At 37.6% G+C, this 12,874-nt stretch overlaps 1 protein-coding gene across 2 annotated transcripts in view; it reads left to right on the forward strand.

Moving 5' to 3' along the window:
* Positions 1–12,874, forward strand: part of mgat4c (mgat4 family member C) — a 71,017-nt gene extending 58,143 nt beyond the window's left edge. For both annotated transcript variants that reach the window (XM_007903773.1, XM_007903774.1), the window contains exons 4-6: positions 5,929–6,085; positions 11,455–11,602; positions 11,724–12,874. In XM_007903773.1, coding sequence (XP_007901964.1) covers positions 5,939–6,085; positions 11,455–11,602; positions 11,724–12,871 — 1,443 coding nt within the window. In that variant the 5' untranslated portion in view covers positions 5,929–5,938 and the 3' untranslated portion in view covers positions 12,872–12,874. The remainder of the gene's footprint in view (positions 1–5,928; positions 6,086–11,454; positions 11,603–11,723) is intronic.

A 12,874-nucleotide genomic window follows, 5' to 3' on the forward strand; every position in this document is an offset into this window, starting at 1 on the left:
AGAAATTAATCAACAGCATTAATTGCTTTTTCCGAGTCTGTTGTACATATTCATTGCTCTTCAGCAAAGTCCTTGTAATATTAGAGTTAAGTCATGTATATTGCATAGTTATGCTTGGGGTGCTTTAAACATCTGCCCTCTAGTTCTACTCTGATTATCTAAATCTGGTTACATCTACATTGAAATTAAAATGCAACACTCACAACCTAAATTCAGTGATTTGATTTAAACATTGAGTATCTGGATTATAAATCCATGTTGAGGTTTGTGAATTGTGAATTCCATGTCTACAATAATCTGAAAAAACAGTTGGCAGGCAAAGCAAGAGGAAGAGACCAGCATTTTGCCAATCAGGTATGTGAGATTTTGTTGGCAATGGAATTTGTTACCATTTTATCAATCTTGCATTCTCAGAGATTGCTATTAACAATTCAAATTCTGTTTAGGAACATCACGGGAGATCTCATGAACCTAGCATTGACCTGGATGATGACCTCTAATATTTTTCCAAATAAATTAAGTTCACCTTTGCAAGTGTCTTCACATAACTTAGAGCTCCAGGAAGAGAAATAGTGGAGAAATTTGGAGATTTACACTATTTACTTAGCATTTGGTGTCAGCCTGGCTTAGTTTGTAGCACTTTTGCATCTGAGTCAGAAGGTTGTGGGTTTAAGCCCCATGTCAAGACTTTGAACTGAAACATTCTGCTTTGTTAGAGATGTCATACATTGGATGTGATATTAAATCAATGTCCAATTTGTGTGTTCAAGTGGATGTTAAAGATCCCATGGCACTATTTAAAAAACAGAAAGGAGTTTCTCTAGGATTCCTGGCCAACAATCCCCCAGATATAATTGATCATGCATTCATTGTTTGTGGGATATTGCTATGCGCAAATTGCCTGCCGTGTTTGTTTACCCCAAAAATACAGTCAATACATTTTACAGTTAACTAAATCCTGTGAAGTGGTTTCAGACATCCTCCTGAAATGAAAGGTATTATTATTATTGTGTCAGCGTTTGAATTTGGCAATACAGTCTATCTATTGAGAACGGTGCTCTTTAAGATCTTTTAAGAATCTGGCCATCTGGCAGCCCGGAATGAAAATTATGCTCAAACTAAATCTGATCAAGCGATCGACAGATCTCCCGCATTTTGAAATATCAAAGAATATTTAGCAAACAGGACATTTAGGTTTCAACAGCAAAGAAACAAAGACTAAACTGTTCCTAAGTGGAACAGATCTTTGAAAATGAATACCTGAGAGGATGGGAAGATTTCCTTAATAATGTAATAGTGATTGGGGATGTCTCTAATATCTGAGTTTGGATTCTCTGAAGAAGCTAATTCCATTCAACTGACCCTATCCCAGAATTCTGAGATTGTAAAGTCTAAATCTCTAAATACCTAGGAGGATATAGCAGAAGGTTAGCTGGCACATCAATAAGAAACTCTGTGGCAGCTGATTGTTCATACTCTGACTCATTTTTACTTGTTCCCCTAAGGCTCTGTTCTTACTCCCACTCTTTTCTTTCTCCATATCGATGATCTCCTCAACTCATCATCCAATGCTATCCATTCTGTTGTTGATAATTCTACTCTGTATTCATCAACTTCCTTCAGATTGCATGCCCTCAGTCGCACACAGCCTTCATTCCTCTTACGGTGCAATGTTAAGTCATTTAATCTTGATCTTCTCTGTGCCCTTCGGTGGGGCAATGAAATCAAGTTTCTGTGAATTATTTGAAGACAATTTCTTATGTTTATCAAATCCAAGCAAGAGCCATTTATTACTTCCCGACGTTGATGACTTCACCTTAGTCCATCATTGATAATCTTGGTCTCACTATCTCCTCTGATCACAAATAGTATTGTGCTCTCATATCTCCTTTATTGCTGAAGCAAACTCCAAGGAGTTCTTTTTTTATATCCCAATTGCTTCTTCTCCCTTTAATAACTCTTTATCTCTGTCTCACATCCCCCACCGTATCCATCTCACCATCAGCAGGTGATCTTTCAACCATCTGCCTCCACTCTCTGGAATCCTATCCTGGTTTCCCTCGAATTTACCCCCTCCCTCCCTGCCTCCCTCCCTCCCCACTTTCAAAGCCCATCCATCACAGATTTTAAAAGAGTTTCATTCCAATAATCATCTTAGTCTGTATGACTCTGTTCGATGCCAAGATGTGCCTTTATCATCTGAGCCATCATCCAGCAGTTGAAGTTGATGCATGCCTTTAATTCTCATGACGTCTACCAAAACCTATAATGGTTCAGTGTTACATCAGCATAACTTAATTGTTTATAAAGCCAACGTTTTAAAAAATTACACAGAAACTAACATTTTTTTTTCACACTAATTTTTTTGCTGCACCACAGCTGTGATGATTTATTAAAACTTTATAATTACATCCTATATAATTATTCATGATTCACGAAAATTGTTCAAAACCTTATTTGAAAAATGAATGCAAATTGATTAATGAATTATTTAGCAGGCTGAATTCAGCTTGAATGCATTTAACTCCACCCCTCCCCGCTTTGCTCATTTCTCTTTCCAGCTTTCCAATTGAATGCTTTCATGTAAATTCTGCGCACAAAAATATTGCATATCAAATACTTTTAAAGGTGGACCATGAAAGCTTATGAAATCAAAGGTAATAAACCTCTTAGAACAAAGTAAATTATATTTTTAATCTAATGGTGTCCCATCTCCACCATCCACCCTGTCCCCACCCCGTCCCCCTCAAAGGCTGGAAAGCAGTAAATCGAAGGGTTTATTCATAATATTTGAAGCTGAGGAAATTAAATTGCATGTAAGGTTCAGACTGGATCCTTCTCTCAGTGATAGTCTAAATTGATGTCAATTATTGTTAGTTAAATATTGTAAGTATTTTATAATTCCTTCTATCTCCAAATATTCATTTTTAATGGAACATGGAAGTTTATTACTTTGAAATTCAAATGACATTTCTAGTTCTGTAAGTAATTATGAGCCATGTGCATGATCAACATCTCTCAGTAGCTTCAGATATGGACTCCTGATATTCTCAGTGCAGTCTCATCAGTTAATGAGATCATTCCAATTATCAAAAAGTCTCAACTTAGAGCCTGAACAGGTGCTAATGTGAATCTCTAGGTAATAATGATAATTCTTACATTTGATACAGCCTGATCACATCATCAAAATGTCTCCAAGCTTTTCACCAAATTTACTGTAAAGTGTGTAATACTGAATATTTGTAGGCAAATGCAGCAGGCAATTAGCACACAACAATATCCCATAAACAGCCATGCAGTGAATGACTAATTTTTTCTGGAAGATTGTTAGCTAGGAAGTGGGGAGAAACTCCCTTCTATTTTTGAATCGTGCAATGAGATCTTTAACTTCCACCTGAATAGACAGACTTGAGTTTAATATCTCATCGAAGGATGATACCACTGACAATGCAGCAGTGCATGGATTACATGAGTTCAGAGTCCAGATGTGGGGCTTGAACCTATTATCTTCTGACTCAGAAGCAAGAGTGCTATCGACTGAGCCAGGCTGACATCTCGGTACTACGGAAGGTGCCTCATATGACGTGAAGTCTTGCCAAAGATTGTATTTTAAATTTTCATACAGCTGAGCTCGATATTTAGAAAGAGATAGCATCCCAGCCACATTGAAATAAAAAAATACACAACACACCATTTTCCTAAGACCTCAAAACTCTGAAAATCCTTACCCCTTTGTCTTCCATTCCTCTTCCTCCAACAACAACAAATTGTAATTTCAGTGCCTTTCACATTGGGAGGATATTCCCAACAATCAAGGTTTGCACCGAAGCTGGGGGTTGGATTTGGGAGGGTGGAGGCAGGAAGTTGACCTATATACATGTGCTACATGATGGATCTTGGCTATTCAACTGGGTATTTCCCTTTAAGAAAAAGTTTCAGAATAGCAAAAGCACAATCTTTAGCCTGTGAATGAAAAGCTTCAATTCAGAATGAGCATTTACATTAAAAATATCAGTTTAACTTGCTCATAATCTCTAGATATTTCACTTGACCTACTGTTAAATGGAGTTATCTTCACGACTTAAAACAGACCCGTGCTTAATATCAGAGCCCTAAGTTTGTATTCCTGTCACATTCACCAAGGGCAGCTGGCATTGCTTATAATGTGTGCAGGGCAGTGAACATTTCATGTAAAAGATGATTGCTCATGAAAGAAAGAAAGACTACTTTAACTGGCAGAGGCTGATTTCTTTGAAGTCACGGTTTTCTATTCACTTCGCATTGCTGCATAATGTAGGAACCTCCAGGAATAAATGCTTGTTAAACACGAGGAGTCTTTTGTTTTGCAGTTTCTGAAAAAAAAGAAGAATCTTTATAATTTTTTCTGAATTAGAGAGAGGGTATAAAGAGATGGGACAGTTCCAGCATAAGATCCAAGGTAATTTCCCTTAGTCGGAATTCAATTTGCACAGGTTAATGAAACAATTCTGCATCTTTAATGGAATTCATTTTCAAATGTGAGATGTTAATGCAAGACAGCAAAGTTGTATTCTTCCTTTAGTTGTAGCAGGGTGCATTCAAGCGCATTTGATAAGACATTCTTAAAGATGCAGCATCACACTGAAGAATAGATTTCCTAAATAGTTTTTGATCTAGGAAAGCATGCTTAGTGGTGACATAGGATGTGTATTCAGGGCTTATTCGACACTTGTGTCTGCTTGTTTTATTAAAGATGTGGTTCCAGAAATCATTGTAATATTGCTCACTGAGAGATATAGCAGAACAGTCAGTATATTTTTTTCACATGCTCCTGGCTGGATCCCCATTGAAGACATTGACGCATTATTAAAACAAAATCTCATGCTGCAGTCTTCACATTTAAATAAGCGTGTGCAAATAGTTGCATTTACAAACGATGAACTGAATTAAAACAGAAATATTCATGTTCACTCGCACATTGTGCTGAACCTTTGAATTTTTCTGGTTACTGTGGTGCCATCTGGTGGTTTGTATTTTTGGCGATACAGTGGATGTTTGGGGACTGAAGTGTTAAGTAAGTCATTGGAAAACATTTAAAAATCTTTGAAATTGTTTTCCATAAACCCAGATACAATTTATCTTCAGGCCATACATGGCATAAGCAAGCCAGTGAATTATTATTATTTTAAGGAGACAATAAAATCAGCGATAAGGTCTGAAAATGTTAACTACATTCTTCGAGGTGAAGCCGTATACTGAATCTTTTCCAATAGAAATTCTATCTATTTGCATTTTAATTGCACTTCTTTGATCTCTTTTAGTGCTCTTTTTTTAATCCCAGTTTCTGTTACATATTTGATTCCTTAAAAAAACAATGAAAGTTGCTCACAGTGGTTCTGAATAAACATCGACACAATGACAGGAATAGCTGGGCGCAGTCGTGCTCCAAGGGAATCCCCAGTTGACATCATTACAATCTATCAGAATGACCTTTATTCAGTGAACGGAACGCTTCAGAGCTTCATGGAGAATTTCTTCAAACGAAATGATTTTAGATCAAATCTTTGTAAAAGTGAGCTTCATCAATGGGAAATGTTCATATTCACAGAACCTACCCTGGAGCTCACAAGACCAAAATATTCTCTTTCAAATGTAAACGATCATGATAATAATAATATTTCTTGCATTTGATATAGTGCCTGGTTAAATAGTTGAGATGTCTCAAAGTCCTTCACAGGGCTTTTACTGTGAAATGTAGTAACTGTGTATTTGTAGGTGAATGTGGCAGCTAAATTGCACACTGCAATGTCCCACAAACAGCCTTGAATGGGATTATTGGCTAGGACATCAGCAAAAACTCCCTTCTCTTTTTCAGTAGTGCTATAAAATCTTTAACATCCTCCTGAATGGCTGTTGGACAAATTAAGTTATGATTTTCTTTTCTTGCAGGAAACTTCAAATGCTGAGTTTTACGATGAGACTGTATTGGAAATGTTTGGAGAAGATGCGATGCTTCCGGAAACGTTCAACTATTCCAGTGCTAGCTGTCCTTGTTATTTGTCTCCTTTGTCTGAATCTGTACATGGAAGATGACAGATATGTAATGGTAAGGAATAAAAATATAAAAGGAAATAACTAGCATTTGGTCACAGTCATCTTAAAGTAAGCATTAAGTAAATTGAAACAAATTGCAAGCAATTGTCAATTATTGTAATGGCGACCTACGCGGTTGTTTCTGGTTAAATTTCAACAGGACCCCGACAGACACCCTGGAGTTCTCTCCCTCTCCAAACCTTGACTCTTGCAATCTGTGCCTTGACTTTCTAGGCTTAGGTGTGCAGGGTGAGTCCCTCTGTGGATGGAGTACACATTCCATTCCAGACACATGGAAATTTCTATACTTGTGTGGAACTGTCAGTAGTTTGATTTGGATACTCTTAAGCATGGTACGATGGGTTTCAGCTTCTTTAAAGCTAAGATATCGTGACTGAGGCAATAAAATACCTGCAGTATTTTACAGGAAGATTTGCGAATTTGATGAAATGTTTGCAAAAGTTGTAGGTTATTTCAGCTATCGTTATTAATAAGAGACTGGTAAGCTCCCATTAACCAACAACAACTCGCATTTGAACAGCGCCCTTCATGTTGGATAACATCTCTGAGCACTCTACATGACTGGGTCTGATGATGAACAAGGGTGAGGTGACCATACGCGCAGCCAAAGAGATTTTAAAGACAGAGGGCTAGAGGAAGGGTATTTACTCCTAAGCAAGGACATAATAAAGAAATATTGATGGATCAAAAGAGAAATTGCAGAGACAGACAATAAGGCTTAAATGATTATTCCTGTAAGGAGTTAACAAATACTTGGCACAATACTAGACACAATGAAGGGCTAGAGGAAGGGTATTTCGGAGGTTAGGAGTGATGTGACTGAGGATTTGGACACTAATGGTGGAACAGAGAGCCCGATTGAAAACACACTGAACATCAAATCTCTACATTTTTTATTTTAAATAACTAAACCAATAAACCGTATTTCTCCTTTGGATACTGGCTTTGCGTCTAGTTGTGATCTAGTGGTTATCTAATTTTTATGCAGTGTAACAGTCTACTCATGAATCATTTTACTTCTCCAACACCGTTAATCACTACCAAAAGGCATATTTCACGTTCATATCAGTTGCTAGCAGTCTCACAAAACATGGATAGAAAAATCAGTCCCATGCTATTTNAAAAAAATTGTTCCTCTGAGGAATCTGACTAATCCTAAATTATTGAAGGAAAAAGTGAAAAAGCAGCGAAAGAGGAATAATTTCTCCAACAGCCGATAGTATTTTTAATGAAGCTGTCTGTATATTGATAACTCTCCTCTCTACCTGCATGACAAGTCCAATTAAATAGTCGCAACATTACTCAATACAATACAAATTTACATTTATATAGTTCCTTTCACTTCGGGAGGGCATTCCAAAGTGTTTAATAATCCAGGCTTGGCACCAGAGTTGTGGGTGAGTCAAGTGAAGTGGGGATGGGAAGGGGAAAGTTGACCAAAGAGGTAGGTTTAAGACAGACCTTGAACAAAGTGAGGGGGTGGGGGTAGGAGTCAAAGATATACAGTACTCAAAATATATTTTAATTGTATTTGGGCAAATTGTTTTTGTTGGTTAAAAGACATAAGATCCTTCTGCTATCCATTGTTGCTGCTTCAGTTTGCATCAATGCCTCCATCGATGTAACAATAACACATGCCTTTTACACCTGGGCATGGTGCATTATAGACCACATTCTTTTGGTCTTGCGATTTCAGAAATAGTTATCCTTAGAAGGATTCACTTCCAGCTGAGATTTGTCTTGATAGACTCATTAAGCAAATAGGAAAGGTGGTTTGGGATAAGTTATTGATTAGAGAAAGGCGGTTTGGGATGTTATTGATTAGATATCTTTAAAACAGTAGTCAGTAAATTGGTAGCTAAATTCCAGAGGCTTGATATTCCACATAGATTTTAGCTCATAAAACAATTTTGTCTTAAAATTTAAGATTGTGCAAAATTGTGGAAATTTCTTAATTTCAGTCTTAACTTGGAAGTCGGCTCTTTTCTAAGATTTGCAGAAAATTAGATTCTGAATAAAAATTGGAGTTAAGAATTTTTCCCATAATTCTGAAAAATCTTATAATGTTTTGACAAAATGGTCTTACTGTCAAGACTAGGTAGAATTTGGGGCCTCAGAAGGGCTTCCCAATTGCTGAAGATAAGAAGGATAATTTGTCATTGTGTTGAGGAGAAGACTCTTTGTGCATTCATATACATTTAACGGAAAACTTTCAGGTGAATGACAGCTTCGTAAGTCATTCAGATTCCCTAAAATTAATCTTAAAAGCCACTATTTCAAAGCAGAATTTCTTAGTAATAGGAATTTTCCAGCAAAACCCATGACCATATGAAAACTGTAAGGGCAGTAGACAAAATTGGAACCTGGATCCTCTTGTGACTGAAGCAAACATGGAAGTCATCCAAGATCCAAAGGTGCAGAGCTTAGCAGAATGCTTGAAATCAGCTGTATAAATAAATAGCTGATATGTAGTGCCCCCGTGAGAAGCAGCTTGCTGAAAGTATAATTTGATGGCAGCAGAACTGTGACTCTGAGAATTCCCTAATCAAGCACTGTCAAGAGTCAAAATCTGTGTCTTACATTTTCTGCCAAGACAAACTTATCAGAGGCCATGGTGTGAGCCAGCTTCCTGAAATCCTGAGGAGATGGAAATGTAACACCCTAAATTCCCAGGGCTGCGTTGAAAAGGATAAACGATTTACAGCTAAGGCTGCAATTCAACAGGAGGAATGATCAAGTTAGCCAAGAAATAAATGAAATTACCCACATCCTACAGGCCTCTCTACACTTTCAGTAGGCATGAAAAGACAACCAAAAACCTGAAGGTCAGCTAAATCCCTTGTGACTGGGAAAACTGGTGTCAAGAAAGAGGAAGAGTGGACATAATCCTAAACATGATAGATGTCTAAAGGCTCCTGGAAGACAAGCTAGCTACGAAGTGTAACATGCAAGGAGATAATGGCCAAAGTGGGACCTGAAATCTGAGAACAGACCAATTACTATACCCCCTAAGGATTTTCATTGGATTTGTTAGTTGATCCTACCCTGACTTGGGCGATAGGCAGAAAACTCTCCTTTGAAAGCGTATTGAGAAAGGAGTCCCCTGAGCTAAACTGAATTTTGATAATGTCAAATCTGATCTGGAAGGAAGTGAAGAAGCAATCTATCAGCAGGTTAAGTCATAACTAAGAAAACAATGCAGTGGTGCCCATTTGAGAATTAGTGAGATAGTTCTGAAGGAAGCATACTCTCGAAATGTGGTAACTAATAGCCGTGTGAAATGCGTTTAGAGCACCTAGTTCTGCTTAAACTATACCTTTTGAAGCTGGAATGTGCAATTAGCAGGAAAATAACTCCCTAACATTGCCTCTGATCAGAGATTCAAAGGCGTCCAAGATTGGAATCCTTCTTTGAATGACGTTTCAAAAAGCCTATCTTGGGATCAGTTTCTTGCTGAGTGCAAGATGAACATTTCTGAGACTGTGTACACTGCAAAACACACTCAGCCAGATCCCTGCCAAATAAGGGGACAGGGAGGTCAAGTTCCTTACAATCATTACACAGTTTAATATGCATTTGGTCTGAAGTTGCACGTGTTTCATCTACCAGATAATAATTCTGAAGGAGATCCATATGGAAAGGGCTGAGAAATAAATAGCCCTAGGACATTGTGTTACAACTGAAAGCATTGGTCAGGTCTGCAGAGAATGAAAAATCCATCTTGGACTCCTAAGCAAGGACATAATAAAGAAATATTGATGGATCAAAAGAGAAATTGCAGAGACAGACAATAAGGCTTAAATGATTATTCCTGTAAGGAGTTAACAAATACTTGGCATCAGGCATAATTATTTGAATCTTCTTGTCTGACTCTGATAATTGCAGCCACGTACTTCTTGATTTGACTTTCTGCAGTTAAAATTATTTTTCAACAACTTCTGCTATCTTACAGAGCTCAGTTAGTCGGTATTAAAATTGTTAACTAATGAGATGTTTTGGGGGAAAGTTTCATGCAGTCTATTCATTTTGAGGGCCCAGTGAGATCAATAGAAGCAGTGGTTTGCCGAGCAACAGCAATGTTTCTCTTTCATCGTGATTTCAATTGACCGTGAAGTTGTTCCTCTGAGATCTTTGGCTCTGACTGAATGGTCTCCCTCAAAGTTCTGTCATGTGAGCAACAACATCCAACAATCTCATTCAAGTTCAACTGGGTAACACTTTACTGGATACTATTTAGAGGCGTGCTGCCAAACAAGAATTAAGTAAATAGGAAAATGCAAAGGAAATGCCAAGCTGGGTGTATTGCACTTGAATTCCGATGTGATTCATTTTGGATACCCCAGATATTACCTCTTAAATCTGCAGTGTATGATTCACTGCAGATGATAAACCTTTGAATCTAACTCCAAAGGCTCATAATGGGAGCTTAATTTGCAAATTGGGTTGAGAACCCATGTGCAAAATTAGCAGGTTGGATTAATCATTTGCAAATGCATCCGTACAAAGGATGCATTTGATTACCAATGAATAGAACTATTGGTGACTCTATAATCCTTTATATTGGTTGTCAACTACATCATTAAAATGTACCCATCAGTTTTGCACATTAATTGTTAACCCAATCCGCGCACTAGTCTCCAATGTGAAACCAGGTGTTGTTTAGAGAAAGGCAACACATATTAATGTTGCAATCAAGTCTCCCAGTTAAGACATCCACGCATTATGCTTACACCCATTTCATGCCGATATCTACATGCTGTTTCATACTGTGATGCAAAGGAAGCTATGTTATTGTGCCCCTCAATATATGATACTTTACTGTAAACCAATGCAGACTGGAAAATAACACACACGGCTTCTGGGACTGACTAGTTGGGCTCCCACTAAAAGTCCGACTTCTAAGTCCACAGGTCATAGTTGATGTCATTTCCTGTACATCGTGCGTAGAGAATGTAACAAATGTCACTATTTGCATATCATGTGCATGGACAGTGTGCAGGAAATGATGTTAGCAACACTTCCTGTAGATCTGTGCAATGCACAGGAAGTACACCAGCAGCAACCTGACAACCTAGAAGTTAGCCATATTTTTGCAACCAACTTATATCTCAGGATCTAGGAATATTGGACTCAGTTGAATGTGCTACAAAGAGTTTTCCCCATATGTCAGGGTTGTGAAAGATTTTACGTATAAAGAGGAGGTCTGAATTTATTTTGAATTAGACGCTGTACAATTGAACTTTGAAGAGAAAAAAGAAATTTAAGGGTCAAGTGTTACTGGTCATTGTGAACAACATGCACCACTTTTTTCTAAACGTATGTGGCTTTTGCTTTGACCATGTTATATTTCTTATTATTTAGGAAGGAGAACAAAGAGTGGCAAGAGAATTAACTTCCCATCAACTTAATTCAGAAAAATACGTTCATACGTTCAAAGATTTGACTAACTTTTCAGGAGCAATTAATGTAACATATCGCTACCTTGCTGGTTTTCCTATACCAAGAAAAAGTGAGTTTGATTCTCTTTTGTAACTTCAAGAGTAATCCTTATTGTCTAAAAGTTTCAGAAGCATGCTTTGAGTGAAATGTGATTTAGAATTTTCTATTTTCTTCTCTTGTTTTCCATGCAGGATATCTCACAATAGGACTGTCATCCGTGAAAAGGAAAAGAGGGAATTATCTGTTGGAAACTATTAAATCTATTTTTGATCAATCTAGTTATGAAGAGCTAAACGAAATTGTGGTGGTCGTACATTTGGCAGAGTTTGACCTCTTGTGGTGCGAAAATATTGTCCAAGGCATCTCCAGAAAATTTGCCCATCACATCATTTCTGGTCGTTTAATAGTTATCCACACTCCTGAGGAGCATTATCCCAGTTTGGATGGTCTCAAAAGAAATTATAACGATCCAGAGGACCGCGTCAGATTTCGATCTAAACAGAATATAGATTATGCTTTTCTACTTAATTTCTGTGGCAATTTATCAAACTATTATGTCATGCTGGAGGATGATATACGCTGCTCTAGAAACTTTCTCTCTGCCATTAAAAAAGTAATTACCTCAAGAGAAGGTTCCTATTGGGTAACATTAGAGTTTTCAAAGTTGGGATACATTGGAAAACTATACCACTCTCGTGATCTCTCACGGTTGGGACAATTTTTATTAATGTTTTATCAGGAAATGCCATGTGACTGGCTCCTAATTCATTTCCAAGGCTTACTTGCCCAGAAGGATGTTATACGATTCAAACCTTCGTTATTTCAGCATATGGGATACTACTCGTCATTCAGAGGAATGGAAAATAAACTCAAGGATGACGATTTTGAAGAAGATTCCTTTGATATTCCCGACAATCCCCCTGCGACTCTTTACACCAACATGAATGTGTTTGAACATTATGACCCTGGTAAAGCATACAGCAGTGTGGATGAATATTTTTGGGGGAAATCTACTTCGGCTGGGAATTACTTCGCTATTGTGCTTGAGAAACCTGCTAAAATTGACAAACTGAAAATCGAAACAGGGACAGACGAGAGACAAAATGACATTTTGCATCATGGAGCATTAGAGGTTGGTCACAATGTGGTGGTGACAAAAAAGGGAAAACAGTGCTCCAGCTACACGCCATTAGGACAATTTCAACACGGGAAGATTGAGATTCGAGACATTGGTCACAAAGTTGAATTTGACATTGACTGTATTCGCATTCTGGTAACAGAAAGCCAGAAGGAATGGCTGATTATCAGGAGTATTAGTATATGGATCACCCAACAATAAAAT

The sequence above is a fragment of the Callorhinchus milii genome, unplaced genomic scaffold (genome assembly GCF_018977255.1).
Source record: "Callorhinchus milii isolate IMCB2004 unplaced genomic scaffold, IMCB_Cmil_1.0 Scaffold5, whole genome shotgun sequence".
In the NCBI taxonomy this organism is placed as follows: Eukaryota; Metazoa; Chordata; class Chondrichthyes; order Chimaeriformes; family Callorhinchidae; genus Callorhinchus; species Callorhinchus milii.